Source organism: Aristolochia californica, unplaced genomic scaffold (assembly GCF_029961685.1).
Source record: "Aristolochia californica isolate CCGP_79_NKW_82.1479 unplaced genomic scaffold, dmAriCali1.0.hap1 SCAF_12, whole genome shotgun sequence".
Classification (NCBI taxonomy): Eukaryota; Viridiplantae; Streptophyta; class Magnoliopsida; order Piperales; family Aristolochiaceae; genus Aristolochia; species Aristolochia californica.
The window spans coordinates 30,031,026-30,045,655 of record NW_027181793.1 but is presented as its reverse complement, the minus strand read 5'-3'; the positions used below and the strand labels follow the sequence as shown (position 1 = coordinate 30,045,655).

Here is a 14,630-nt window from a genome sequence, read left to right as displayed (position 1 = left end):
AAGAAAAAAATAAAAAATTAGAAGCAGGATAAATAAAAAGAAAAATAAATTGATAAATGAAAAGCTTGAAGAAAAGAAAATGGCGGGAGGGGATCGTGCTCAACCAACGAGAACAAAGTCCCTCGAATCGGCAATGGCCGTCTTCGGTGCTTTAGCTATTGGTTGGCTTACAATTGAGTTTGCTGTCAAGACCTTCCTAGACCGAGTGAGAGAGAAGATGGATGAGGTGGACCCCTTTTGAATTTTGATTTTTATCAGCTAGAGTCTATAATTTCATAATTACTTGGATTAGAAACACTTAAAATCTTCTTGCTTGTCCATTTGTTTGAGGCTATGACATTATTATTTGGAGAGGTAAGATGCTGCTAATTCGTATGTGAAGGATATTGTTGGTGTGAAAGTTTGTGAAATGTCTCTCTGGTGAAAGAAACTGTTAAATCAGTGAATGGTTCTATGCTATTTGGGTTTGCAAGTGTGAGCAATAATGGTTGAATGAATGAAAAGTTGCCTCTCTGTTATCTCTCCTTCTCCTTTTCTGTTCATCTTCTTCTCCTTCTCAGCTCTTCTCAATTTTTCTTCTCCTTCTCAACTCTTTTCTCCTTATATATTATCTCTTCCTTTCTCTTTCTAATCGCAGCAACGGAACCAGCTAATCTGCAATCCGACACGTTAATTAAAATCACGTAGTCGTCCCGCATTCACCCTGCATTAGAGCGGGCGAAGATCGTGCAGGCAAATAACTTTTTCTGCTGCATCAGCGAATCCCCTCCCCTCTTTATCACGTACGGTAAATCACGCCCTCGCTCTTCCCCTTCTCGGTTTCCCCATATTGGTTGAGTTCTTCTTTTCGCTTCTCTTTGATCCGGAAGACAAGACCAGGGAAGGAAGAAAAAGAGAGAAGAAAGAAGGGACAGAGTCGAGTGTTTTCGCTTTCTCCAAACAGCCACAGTCGCCAACAGAGAAGCCGGCAGTTTCTCCTCCGTTGTCCAACCCTTCCATTGCAGACCTTGCGTCGAGCTGCCGACTGAGCCGTCACCACGACTTCTCCTTCTTCCCCTAGTCTTCTAGCGCTGTTAGCTGTTCGCCCGACATTTCTGAACCTCCCAGAGTTATCTCCGAGTTCCAGTTGCCGTCACCGTCACCTCTTGCTAGAGCTGGGCCAGAAATCCCAGAGAGAGCGTCGTCCCTGCAATCTCGTGAAGAATTCCCTTAGTCCGGAAATAAATAAGGAATTTTACTAAATTACTCATTTTTTAAAAATTATTAGAAAAAACAACGGACTTTCAAACGATATGAAAATATTTAACTTTGACCAGAGCTGAAGATGACATAGTGGCATTGACCGTTTATGAGGTGCGACCTAAAGGAATTAACAATATGTTACTTTACACGTCACTACATCGCCACATCATCGAACAATGTACAAAATCTCATTGGACAATGTACGATATGTCATCATGACACGTCATAAATGCACCATGTTAGCATATATTTATCTCCCATTTTTTCTTTTATTATTTATTTAAGTTCTTTTGAAATTTAAAAAGATTAATTTCTGATTTTAAAATTTTGACACATGTCATTATCATCTATTTAACATAATAAAAATAAAAAATAATTTATTAAAAAAATCTTTTTTATTGTAATTAACACCTTTCATGATCTATTTAAAATTTTTAATATTAAAAAATATAAAAATTTTAATAGTTTTTTAAAATCTTATTTGTTGGTACATGTTTTATTACCTTCTATTTATAATAATAAAAATAAAAATGATAATATTAATTAACTTAAAATCTTTTTTTATATTTTATTATTGTAAATAAAATATAATAAACATGTATCAGCAAAAAACTATTTTAGAAAAATATTTTTTAAAAATTCTTAAATCAATAATCTGTAATAGATTAGAATATAATTTTTTAATTCATTACTATTCAAATTTTATATTTTATTAAAATAAATAGAAGGTAATAAAACATGAGCCATCAAATAAGATTTCTAAAAATAATTTTTTTCAAACATTTTTAAAATTTAAAAATATAATAATGAAATGTGTTAAAAATATTAGAATATAATTTTTGAATCAATTCATATAAAATTTTATAGTTTATTTTAAGAAATAGAAGGTAATAAATAAAAATTTTGAAAACTAAAATTATTTTATATATTTTTAAAATTTTAAATATCTTAAATAGATTAGAATGTAATTTGTATTAATTAATATTTTTATTATAAACAAGATGGTAATAAAAATTTTACCAATAAATTATTATTTTTTGAAAAATATTATTTTAACTTATATATTATCTTAAATCGATAATGTAAGGTATTAATTATATTAAAAATTATTTTGAAAATAAATATTATATAAATTTATTTATTAGATTAAATTGAAGGTATTGTAGTGTGTAAGATCTTTAAAACCAGAAATTAATTTTTGAAAATATTTTTTTAAGACGGAAATAAAACACTTCACCTCCTCTCCCTCTCTTCTTGTGCACTCAAACTCTCCTTTGGGCTCCTCCCTGCTCTTCTCCTAAACCTAAACTGTCCCCTTATCTCTTCTCCCTCAAAAGCCTAATCTCTGACCTTCTCAACTCTTTTCTAATCTAATCTTCTCTGTTGAAACTTACTTCCTTCCCAACCTTCTCAATTTCCCTCCAATCTCTACCCTTTTCTATTCTTCTCTCCTTGTCTATTTTGGTTCAAGATGATGAAGGGATGGGCGATCTGATCTCTGACTCGTAACATTCTTATATGCCTCTTGACAAAGCTAAAGCTCTAATAATTAATTCTTGTAACAAATATAGGTATGATGATAATGATGATGAGTTTAAGAAATAGATCACGGATGGTCATCTATGGGTTGTGTTTCAGCTATTGTTTCACAGATTTAAACCAATCTACTTCGGACATGCTTGATGAATTTGGTGGTTTTACAGCCATTAGTGTATAAAGTAATTTATGGGTTCAGTAACTTGGTTTGAAGAGAACTATATCCGCCGGTTTTACAAACACCTCTACATTTCATCAGTTGCCTAACCCTCTCAACCATCCGCCATATTCCCCCTTGGGCGAATATGTGTGAGAGAAGTAGATAGATGCCGCTTCCGTGGGGATTCAATTGAGTAATTTGGTCTCCAATTCGCTCAGCAATGTCAGCATTCCCATAGGTCTTACAGCCACTTAAAAGAGCTCCCCAGATTGCTGTATTCGGTTGAACTGGCATAGATGCTATTATCCTCTCAGCCTCAGCCAAATATCCACTTCGACTTAGGAGATCAACCATGCATCCATAGTGTTCTATCAAAGGGGTAATCCCGTACTCATTTTTCATGGAATTGAACTGTTCTCGTCCTTCTTCAACCAAACCTGCACGACTGCATGAACACAGAACTCCGATGTACGTTATATGGTCTGGAACGATTCCAACACCTTGCATTTCTCTGAAGAGCTGGAGGGCTTCCTTCCCATGCCCATGCACGCCTAATCCCGTTATCATGCTAGTCCAGGCCTTCACATCTTTTCTTTCTAAACCACCAAATACTTGGAGGGCACTGTTTGTATCGCCTGCCTTAACATACATATCTAGGAGAGATGTGCTAATCGCCAAGTCTTTATGATTCCCATTTTTTTGAATGTAAGCGTGGATCAATTGACCGGCTAGCAAGTACCCCAGTTGGGAGCAAGCGCCCATTAAGCTCAACAAAGTCACTTTATCTGGCTTTAAGCCTTCAGCAGACATGCGTGAGAAGAGTCTCAGAGCTTCACTGGCACGGCCATACTGATTGTACCCACTAATCATGCTATTCCAGGATACCACATTTCTCCTAGGCAAATTATCAAACAGATTCCGTGCGAGGATCAAACTGCCGCACTTCGCATACATGTCTTGAAGGGCAGTGGCTAGGACTATGTTGGAGCTCCAATTTGATTTTGGGTTGCCGGGATCAGCCACCCGCTGGCAAATAAGGCTATGCACTCGCTTTCCAGTCTCTACGTCCCTACTTCGCCCACAGGCGACTAACACATTCACCATGGTCATTGCATTAGGCTCGACACCTGCAAGTTCCATTTCGTCGAACACTTTTACTGCTTCACTAGCTTGGGCATTATTAACATAACCGGCAATCAATGTCGACCAAGCCACCACGTTCTTAATAGGAATTTCAGCAAATACTTTCCTCCCCCTCTCTATATCAGCGCAAGAGACATACATATGGATCAAACTCCCCGAAACGTACGAATCTGATGAGAATCCAGTTTTCACGATTCGATCATGGACGCATTCTCCGTTCCTGTGATCAGGAATCTTTGCGCACGCCCCAAGCACAAAAGGGAAAGTGAAATGGTCTGGCAAGTAAGCGAGTCGCTGCATTTCCTCGTACAGTTGTAGAACCTTACGTTGCTGATCCGCATTTGAGAATCCTCTTATCAAGGAATTCCACATGTAGACGCTGGGATGATCAACGCGGAGAAAAATTGTTTGAGCGTAAAGGAGGTCCCCTGTTGCAGGATTTACACAGAAGTCTATAAGCCTGCTTAGGGGAATTACGTTTCTTACTTGGGACGTGGTGATCATCAAACCCTGAATTATTTTGAGTTCTTTCATGGTCTTGCACTTTTCCAATTGAGAGAGGATAGCGTGGTGGCTTCTCATGGTCTGATTTCTGCAATGGAGCAGATAGCGCGCCTGAAGGTACTTTGAACATGGCATACAAAATGACGGGATGGGGTGTTTTGGACGTTTATTCTGGGCGATCAAATTCATTTTTAGGCCTTCTGGTGCATTTTCTCAGTAGGCCCAAAAACGTTACTCCAATGTGTACGTGGAACGACAAAAACGTTACTTCAATGTGTACGTGGAATGAAAGTGAATTCACTCTATGAGACCACTGAAATCATTTTCACTTGATTGTTTCACTCTTTTGGCTTTTGCTCTCCGCTCTCTTTTGCCTGCGCTTGTCATTCATCAATCTACTTGTTGTCCATCTCAGTCGTCGATCACCTCTTATCTTCCTGCTAACCCTCTCTTTGGTTCTCCATTGCATCCTCATCCCTCTTCGACCTCTCTTCCTCTCTGCAAACATCTTCCTCTTTGCTTCAACCGGTTTCTTTTCCCACCATCTCTCTTTTCTATGTTTTCCCCAGCCGTCGTCTCTCTTGGTTTCTCTCGCCGTCCCTCTCTTAGAACCTAACTCTAAATTTCTATCATCTCAACCTCACTGCCCCTCTCTAACCCTAATTTCTCTCAATTTATGTAACCCGAAATTCAAAAACTTCTCACATCTCACCAAAGGTATTGTACTCTAGCTAGAGAGGACATTCAGAGGCTCAAGTAGCATTTCTCCTTTCTGCTTGTTGAGTCTTTAAATTTGTTTCCAGAATGTGTTCTTTTGGAATTGTTCGATTTGTTGCATGCTCTAGTTTCATCCCTTAAACTCTGGTTTTCATTTAATTTCTTATGGGCTTGAGCCCATCTTCTAACACGCTTGGACGTGTGGGCATTCATTGGTTTTGTGGGTTTGAGCCCCCATCTTCCAACACTCCCCCTCAAGTTTTGGGTGAAAGAACATCATAAACGCCTAACTTGCTATAAATGGTGTATAAGATCTTCTCGTATAAAATGACACTTATACCATATCTTCCAACACTCCCTCTCAAGCTGGTGGTCTTTTTATTCTTGTCCAAGAGACCTAGTTGACATAATAAAGATGAGAGAAAATCCACTCCTAACTACAAGACAAAGCTCCATACTCTAGTCAAATGGTCATAGTAAAAAATACTCTCTGCTCAATTTCAAAAGCGGAAAAGTAGCCCTACTATGGGGTACAGAGTTTACCCACTTTCTCAGGGTAGCTAAAAAAACACCACTTCAGTGAATAATAAACTTGACTCACGTTGGATGTTGGGCACACTCCTATCCTCTACAGATAGTGGGACCTATAGGCATTGCTCATAAGTATAGTAATAAACTCCTCCATCATGGTGTCCCAACACATGGCACAATCTCTGAAATGGTACGAGTAAAATTGCCAAATAAGGGGGTAAAAGGTAATCACCAGAAGATAATATTTTGGGGCTACTATGTGCACCTCTTCTTCATCAGATTAACTAATGCTAACAACAATCAACAACTGAGAAGTCCTTATTCAATAATAATGTTTCAATAAAAGCGACACAATATCAATAGCAGAAATCGACCGAGGCCTAAATAATACTACCAAATAATAAGAATCCTTAAAAAAAGTCCCATAAAATAATTCGCAAATAATCCATCATTAAATAAGTAAGTTGCACCAAATAATATGTTGGAAACAAGTAATAAGTTGTAAATACTTCAAAATAATAATCCAGCCGGAGATAAGGATAGAGTTGAGTTGAGTCAGGTATCAAACCAATATAGCCAAGTCACGAAAGGAATTGGTCCAGAACTCAGGACTCAAACTTGTATAACAGAGGTAATAAGCAAGTGGGCCGAGTCAGATTGACCAGGCTGAGTTGACCTAGACCGAGTTGACTCGACAAAGTTTGGTGCAGCTTAACCGCAACGAGATGTGTAGCTTGGTTCGCTGGGTTGACTCGGATGAAAATCAACAACCCAAGCGTTGCTTGACTCTATTGGTTTAAATGAAGCGGAAACATTGAGAAACACTGTCGTCTTCGTCTCCTGTAATGCTTGCTTTTGAACATGGAGGGACAACAAAAAATGAGAGAGCGTAGCCGGTAATGAACTAGCGAGAACCAGAAATAGCTGGTGAAGGAATTTCCAAAATTAGTAGAGTTGTTGTCCTCTCGAAGCGGCAACCAAGCTGGCAATGAAGATGAGAAATCAACAGTTTTAGATTAATTAGTGTTGGAAGATTGGCCCAAACCCACACAACCAAGGAAGACAAACAAATCTAAGTGTGATAGAAGATGGGCTCAAGCCCATAAGACCAATGAAGGCCCACACATCCAAGAGATGTGGAAGATGGGTTCAAGGCCCACATATCAAGAGAATGCCCATAGGCCCATAGTGATGACAGGATGGTAAATAAAGAATCATCTTAGCGATGACATTGATGTAATTAGTTTAAATTCTAGGGGTCTAATTATGATATTTTACTTTTATCAATCTATAAATTTAGCTCTTTGGGAAAAGGAGATACGATATGTTGGCAAGAAAATAGAAGGAAAAAAGAGGTTATGGACTTGTGTTCCAACCCTCCCCTGAAGCTCTATTTATAGATTAATAAAACTATAATATTATAATTATGCCCCTAGAGCTTAAACTAATTATATCATTGTCATCTTTATGAAATGACTCTTTTATTAAACATTATGCCACCATGTGTGGGCCTTCTCCTTGGTCTGTGGGCTTGTGCCCATCTTCTAGCACAATTGGACATTGGGCCTTCATTGGTTGTGTGGGCTTAGGCCCATCTTCCATTAGGAGAGGGGGGGTTGTGATGGGATTTAGTAAGGTCTAGGGTCGTGGATTTGGTGGAAAATAACTTGGTAGAGAAGTTAGAAAGGTTGAGAGAGAAAATAGGAGAAAAAAGTTTGGTGCTACAAATAAGAAGGGATATCAATTTTTTTTTTTTGTCGATGGGTGTAGACCTAATGGGAATCTTGAATGAGGTGAAACATGTGAAGATTAGTGAATAAATAATTTTTAGGGTTTTTAGGGAATGTTGATTAGTGATTTTGAGATCATATTTGATTCATAAATTGTATTTTAAGTGTTTGTGTGATTGACTTCCATTTGAAATGAAATTTGTTTGATCTTTTAATTTCAAGTCATTTCATATATGCAAGTAATTTTTATTTGGTGGATCATTTGAACAGGGTTTGTCAAATATTAAAATTTAGAGATAATTTTTTTAATTTAAGTATATACATACATGTACTTTGAGTCATATTAATGATACTTGGTAGAGTACACTGAACTAGTGATATTACTCACTAAAATTATTCATTAGAGTTCAAATTACTGCACTTGGATTATATTTTAAAACCAACCATTACATTGAGTTGCTTTATATGTTTTCCCCAATTTGAAAAATCAATTTCATTTTAAAATTATGCATATATTTTAAAGCTACTCATGGAGGACTTTCTTGAGTAGATACTTAGAAACTAGAGTACTTACTTTCTTAAATATAGATTATTAAATTTACCTATTGTGAGGTAATTTACATATAGTTATATTGTAAACAAGTAAACCTTACACATTGGATCGAGCCTTGGGTAGGCAAGACCACCCTTAACATTAAATTAATTGAGAGAAGCTATTGAGGCTGAGTTATACAAGTAACAAAGTTGTTATAGTTGGAGTACTATAGAAGTTGAGATGTTCAAATTGAGAAAGTGCATTAGTTGCTAAAAATTGTGCAAGAGAAGATGTTTGAGCTGAGGTGTAAATGCTGAGAAATTATTGCGGCTGAGTTGTAGAAGTGGGAAAGTTGACATGACTAAAGAGTAGAAGTTGACAAGTGACATTAACTATTGTAAATCACAAGACATTACGTAGACAGGCGGTGCTGAAATTCCTTTTGTGAGTCTAGGCTAGTGTGCCTAATGAGCTGCTGAAAATCCCTACGTGGGTCTAGGCTATTGTGCCTAGTGAGCTATTGAGAATCCCTATGAGGGTCTAGGTTTGTGTAGCCTAGTGAGCTGTTGGAAAATCCCTTTTTAGGTCTAGGATAGTATGCGTAGTTGGCTAATGTAATGTAAGTGAGGGTATGATATTGTAAATTGATTGTTATGATTAACTAAGTGAAGTAAGCACCTATGTGGGCAACATTGTAGCTGGCCATAGTGGAAGTTTGTTGTAGATGTCTTAGTATAACCCAAACTTAGTGAAACCTCAAGGAGGTAAAACATCTTGGGGGTCAACTAGAAATTTTTAAAAGGAATGCAAATTATCTGAAAATCTTATGTGTACTCGGTACATGATTGCTTCTATTTATACTTTGATCATTGTGCATAAACATAAATTGTAAGATTGAGTTGCACTGATATTATTTAAAAATTAAACACAAGCACACAAATTAACCTAAAGAAGTTGAAATTAGCAACAAAAGTTAACAAATCTATTCACCCCCTCTAGATTTATTCCTCATCGGACCTAACAACACGATTTTTCTACTCAATGTTGTTGTACTTATTGTGGGGTATTCAATCATTAAGTGGACAAATGTTGGAAACTTCATGGAAGATCTGCACTGTAAATTCTATATATAGCTACTACTCGTTAGATTCTAGGGTAATCCATATGTAACTTAGTTTGAGGAGGAGAAGAAGAAGGTAGGAGACGAGGGAAGAATGAAGAGAAGGAGAGGAGAAGAGATGGTAGCAAGAGCATGAGTTGGAGAATGAGAGGTTTAGGATTTAGGGCACTTGCGGTGAGCAAATTATTATGGCTAAGATCCTTCATGATTGAACTCAGTTTCAGAAGAAATGCCCATGCAACTTTAGTGTGATAATTAGGCAGGTATACACATTGCAACCAATCCAATATTTCATGAAAGGACCAAACATATCAACATAGACTGCCATTTCATTCGAGAAAAAATTGAAGTCGGGATTATCTCCATGCAATATGTACCTTCCAAGAGTCAATTAGTTGATATCTTCATGAAGGTCATTGCTTTAGGAACACTCATAAATACACGCTTAAAACTGATAATATTTGATGTTTTCTCACCAGCTTGATGGGGAATGTTGAAGAATAATAAAGGTATTTTATGTAATTATGAGAGTGAGTGGCATAAGATATAATTAAGTTAGAGATTACGTGTTTTTTCTCTTTCATATTTATTAGGGCATCCTTGCCCCACTTATATAAATAAAAAAGGGATGGGGAGGAGTCTCCTTCACGAGCTCACTCCAAACCCTAACCGTCTTCCCTCTCAACTCATCCCCTAGTCTCTTTTAACCTCTTCTTTCCTTCTCCATTTCTTCCTTCCTTCTTCTCTACTCTTCTTCTTCCTTAACCTAAAGATTCCTATGGATTAAACCCTTGAATCTAACATATGATGTTTGCTTAGTTGACAAGATTCACATGACATATATTTAATAGAATGTAGAGAGGGAACAAGAGTTTTTAACATGGAAAAGGATGGATGATCTAGAGGATGGATGATCTAGATAATAGAGCCCTCCTTTCTCATCGCCACCGCCAATCACCCATTTGGTCTGGCTATCCTAATAGACACAATGAGTAGAGAAAAATTAACAAAACAACCAAGTTTCATAGTAATTTGACTAACAGACAAAGGGCTTAAAGAAAATTGAGGAGAAAACAAAATATTAGAAAGAGGGAATAGAGGTGCCAATGCCTTGTAATGGTGTTTAAGAGTCACCAACTACAAAGATAAACATTTTGATGGGACAAGGAGATAATGTGGAAAGATTATCAATCTTCTAAGTAAGATGTTCAAAAGCCTCAAAGTCAATAATCCAAGGAGAAGAGTTAGCATAGGAAAAAGTAGAATGAATACCTGTAGTAGCAACTTTGGTAGTAGAGGTGCTAGGAGATGTAAGGAACATACTCTTGTGCTTTTGAAATACCTTATAATCTTCCTCAGTGAATGTTTTGGTTGTCTTAGAAGATGTTGATCCAACTTCTTTTGTCTCAGGAGTGTTAGAGAAGCTCAAGTGGTATTTCATGTAATTAAGAGAGTGAGTGACATAAACTGTAATTAGTTGTATTGAATTTCTAGAAAAGAGAAAACTTCACTGACTTCTTGTAATTTGAGTACATGAGCTTATATTTATATTAGAGGAAACAAGTAGAATCCAATTACAATTAAACTACCCTTGTCCTAGTTATACCCAAAGTTAAATACTAAAAGATGAGTCCTAGAAAAATTAAACAACTGAACATAAATAGAGGACTAACATAACTAAAACACCTTTAACTGAAACTCTTCTATGAGACCTCCTCTTGTGAGACTCCACCATAATAATTTTGGTTATGTAAGACTTCTTGTTGTAAGAGTCATGTGAGACTCTTCTATACCTGCTATTCAACACCCCCCCTCAAGTTGGAGTTTATAACTTCAGCTTGTAATAAAAAGATTCTTGGTCTTCAATTTTCTTTTATTGAAAAAATTCTTTATAGATGCAAAATTCTTCATTTTTTGTTCTGCCCTTTCTTGAATATATTGGAGACCAAAATATCTCTTCTTGTACTTCTTCATCTACTTCTCCCCTCCAAGCTGGGGGATAAAAAAAGGACATATAGACCCGTCTTGAAAAAAACACAATGTGGGAGAAGAAAATAACTTCTAGCCGTACGACAAAGCCCCATACACCAATCAAAATGGTCATATTCTTAAACACTCTCCACTCAATTTTAAAGGCGAAAAGAATCCCAACTTTAGGGCTTAACTAAGAGACTACTTACTTTTATGAGTAGCTCAAACATAAATCACCTCTTGGGTGAAGAATAAAAGACTTGACTCAAGTTGGATGTTGGGCACACTCGTATATTTTTTAGGTAGTGGGTCTAGGTATTACTTTAAAGTAATAAAAACATAAGATGATAAATTGAAGAAATATTAGAGGAAAATAACTTTAACCTGAATGAGGCAACTATGCAACACTCATACTTCCAAAGTAGCCTTTTTTTTAAAACTAGGGGAGACTATAAGGGTAGAACATGATAAACTTGACCTAGTATACCTTTTTTGGGGGTGACCACAATTTTCGGAGTTAACTATGCGGAAGATACACAACCACATAGCAAAAAGACAAGACTTGAAAGCAACATTGAAGTAAAATATTGCATACCTTGTATAAGCACAACATGGAGTGATTAAGTCTGATCAAAACTCTCTGATTAGAATAGAAATTTGGCTAAAAAACTTGGATTTTAGGAGAAAAAAACTCAATTCACGTCAATGCATGGAGAGATAAAATGAGAGAAAATAGGAAAAAGAGAGATGGTAGAATTGATCTTTAGTACTTATTGATATCTCAAAAAATATAGCTTATAATTACAAATGGTTTATTTAATAAAAAAATTAGACTCAAAGATCTTTAAATTGACATATAATTTGACATAAAAATATTTGTTCTTGAGTTTTTTATGACCTCTTGATTTTCTTTATTTTGTAGCTTGACCCTTATCGACTCCAATGCAAATATCTTCTTCAATATAAATCAGATTGGCATGAAGTTTTCTCCTTCTGAAATTAGACTTATATAGATTTCTTTAAAGTATAATTTACCTTCATAAAATATACTTCTTTTGAGAAAAGAATTTGATATATTTTGGACTCTGTAATCTGGCCGACCTGAATACTCTTTCTTCTTTGGCTAACATGACCATTGACCCTTGCAAATTTGATATCTCCCTCTAAAAAACTCAAATTAAGAATTGGTTAGATAAGTTTTAAAATAGACTTACATTTACTTCTTTTGACATATAATTCTCCATATAAATTCTTCTTCTTGATGGCTTAAACGACTACAAAAGTGAAACGTTCTACTACTATTCAAACCTCTCTTGTAGTATGAGGTTTACTGCTTCAAATATTGATATCTCTTTATAAAAAAATCCGATTGCCAAAATTATTTTTGAGTTGGAAAGTATACTCAAAGATATTTCCTTTAATATATAATTTTAATATGAAAAATTTAGTATAAAGGTGCGAACGGCAAGAAAACAACGGGTATTGGAACGTGACAAAAAGAAAAAAGATTGAATACGAACCTAAACTACTTGAGAAGATATATCAGAAAAGGATCACATAATCTCTATGGGTTGACCAATTCAACACAAAGAACCCGCTCTGATACCTTATTGAATTTCTAAAAAAGAGAAAACTTCACTGACTTATTGTAATTTGAGTACATGGCCCTCTATTTATAATAAAAGAAATAAGTAGAATCCAATTACAATTAAACTACCTTTGTTCTACTTACACCCAAAGTTAAATACTAAAAGATGAGTCCTAGAACAATTATACAATATGACATAAATGAAAGACTAATATAACTAAAACACCTTTAACTGAGATTATTTTGTGAGACCTCCTATTGTGAGACTCTTGTAAGACTCCACCTTAATAATTTTGGCTTTGTAAGACTTCTTGTTGTGAGAGTCATGTGAGACTCTTCCATACCTTGAGAGTTTTTTTGTTTTCTTATGTAATAGGCCATTCAAGCCCAACGTATATAAATAAGATAGATAAGGGAAGGAGGCTCATTAAGAAGCTCTCTCCAAAAACCTAAACCTCTAATTCTTCAACTTGTGCTGTTGCTACACATCTCTTCTCCTTAGACTAAGTTACCTATGAATTAAACCCTAAAATCTAATATGGTATCAGAACAGGGATTCTAGGGTTTAAATTAAAGTCGTTCAAGTTATGTGAGTGTAGAGATAAGATGTCTCAAATCAGCCTTCAAGCATGACAAAGTCGGACGACTCTTGAGGAAATGCAAAGTCTAATGTCAATTCAACATGATCTCTCTTTAATAGCTAAGTTTCACCTTATGTTTTATATTATGATGGATCCAATTCATATTTTTGAAAGTTAAAAAAAAATCATCCATGATCAAGTCTAGTTACTCTTCACAAAAGCGTTTTTCCAAGTTTTCAATGGCTGAAATAGCATGCGCATGTGTTGTATTTGTTGCTCATGTTTTTGAATTCTATGCCATAAATTCTTCCTTAGAAATTAAAAAAACTCCTCTTAAAGGTCTCCTCTAGTTATGTTTTATTGAAGGAGTGGTTGCTCAATTAATTCATTGAACCGTAAGTTAGGGTTTGAAGACTTGTTTGGAAAGTAATCTATAGTTCAATTGTGTTTAGGATTACTTTCACACCTGAGATTGTTTCATTTTTTCCTTAGATAACTAACATTGGTTATTGGCTGATTAGAGTTCTGTCTTAGACTCTAAAAGGAGAATAAAAAAATCATAAATAAAACCATGTATGTATGCTCCATATATTGGTTTCTCTACTTGCTTGATTGCTGAATTCGATCCCTTGTTAGTGCTTAGTTTTGCATCCCATAACATCAAATATTTTTTATTTTGTTAAAGTCTTGTCCCCTTCCTTCAAAAGTTCATTCAAGGGTGCTGGTTTCTAAATTTTTTTTTGTTAAGTCATCATGTCTAAATTCTCAATCACATCATCTTGCTCTACATATGCTGATTTTAGTAAAGGTGAACCTTTGAGGATTCCCATAATTCCGTTAAAAGACTTGAGTAATTATTTATCTTGGTCCTAATGTGTGAAATGGTTCCTGATAACTAGAGATCTTGTTTGGCACATAACTCAATCCCCTTTGCTTATGGATGAACCTTCTTACCACAAATGGTTGAGGGAAGCTACACTAGTTATCAACTGGTTGATAAATATGGAAAAACATGTGGCAAACAACGTGGTGCACTTAGAGACAGCCAAAGCAATTTGGGATACGTGCTTTAAATTATAATCTACTTCTCATAATCTTCAAAAGATTTATGACTTTTTTAAGGAGATGTGCAGTACAAAGTTTATAGATAATATTCATGAGTACTTTGCCAGATTCAAAGGTTTTGCTACAAGAATGGAAAGTTACACAACCATACACACTTGGTATTGCCACATAGGAAAAACAGATGGAAGACCTTGTTTCGGCTATATG

At 35.7% G+C, this 14,630-nt stretch overlaps 1 protein-coding gene across 1 annotated transcript; it reads right to left on the bottom strand.

Annotated features, from left to right (window-relative positions):
• Positions 1 to 2,874: 2,874 nt before the first annotated feature.
• Positions 2,875 to 4,666, bottom strand: LOC137946921 (putative pentatricopeptide repeat-containing protein At3g05240). Its single transcript, XM_068793202.1, has one exon. The coding sequence runs from the start codon at positions 4,661 to 4,663 to the stop codon at positions 2,966 to 2,968; it is 1,698 nt and encodes a 565-aa protein (XP_068649303.1). The 5' UTR covers positions 4,664 to 4,666; the 3' UTR covers positions 2,875 to 2,965.
• Between the last annotated feature and the right edge of the window lie 9,964 nt (positions 4,667 to 14,630).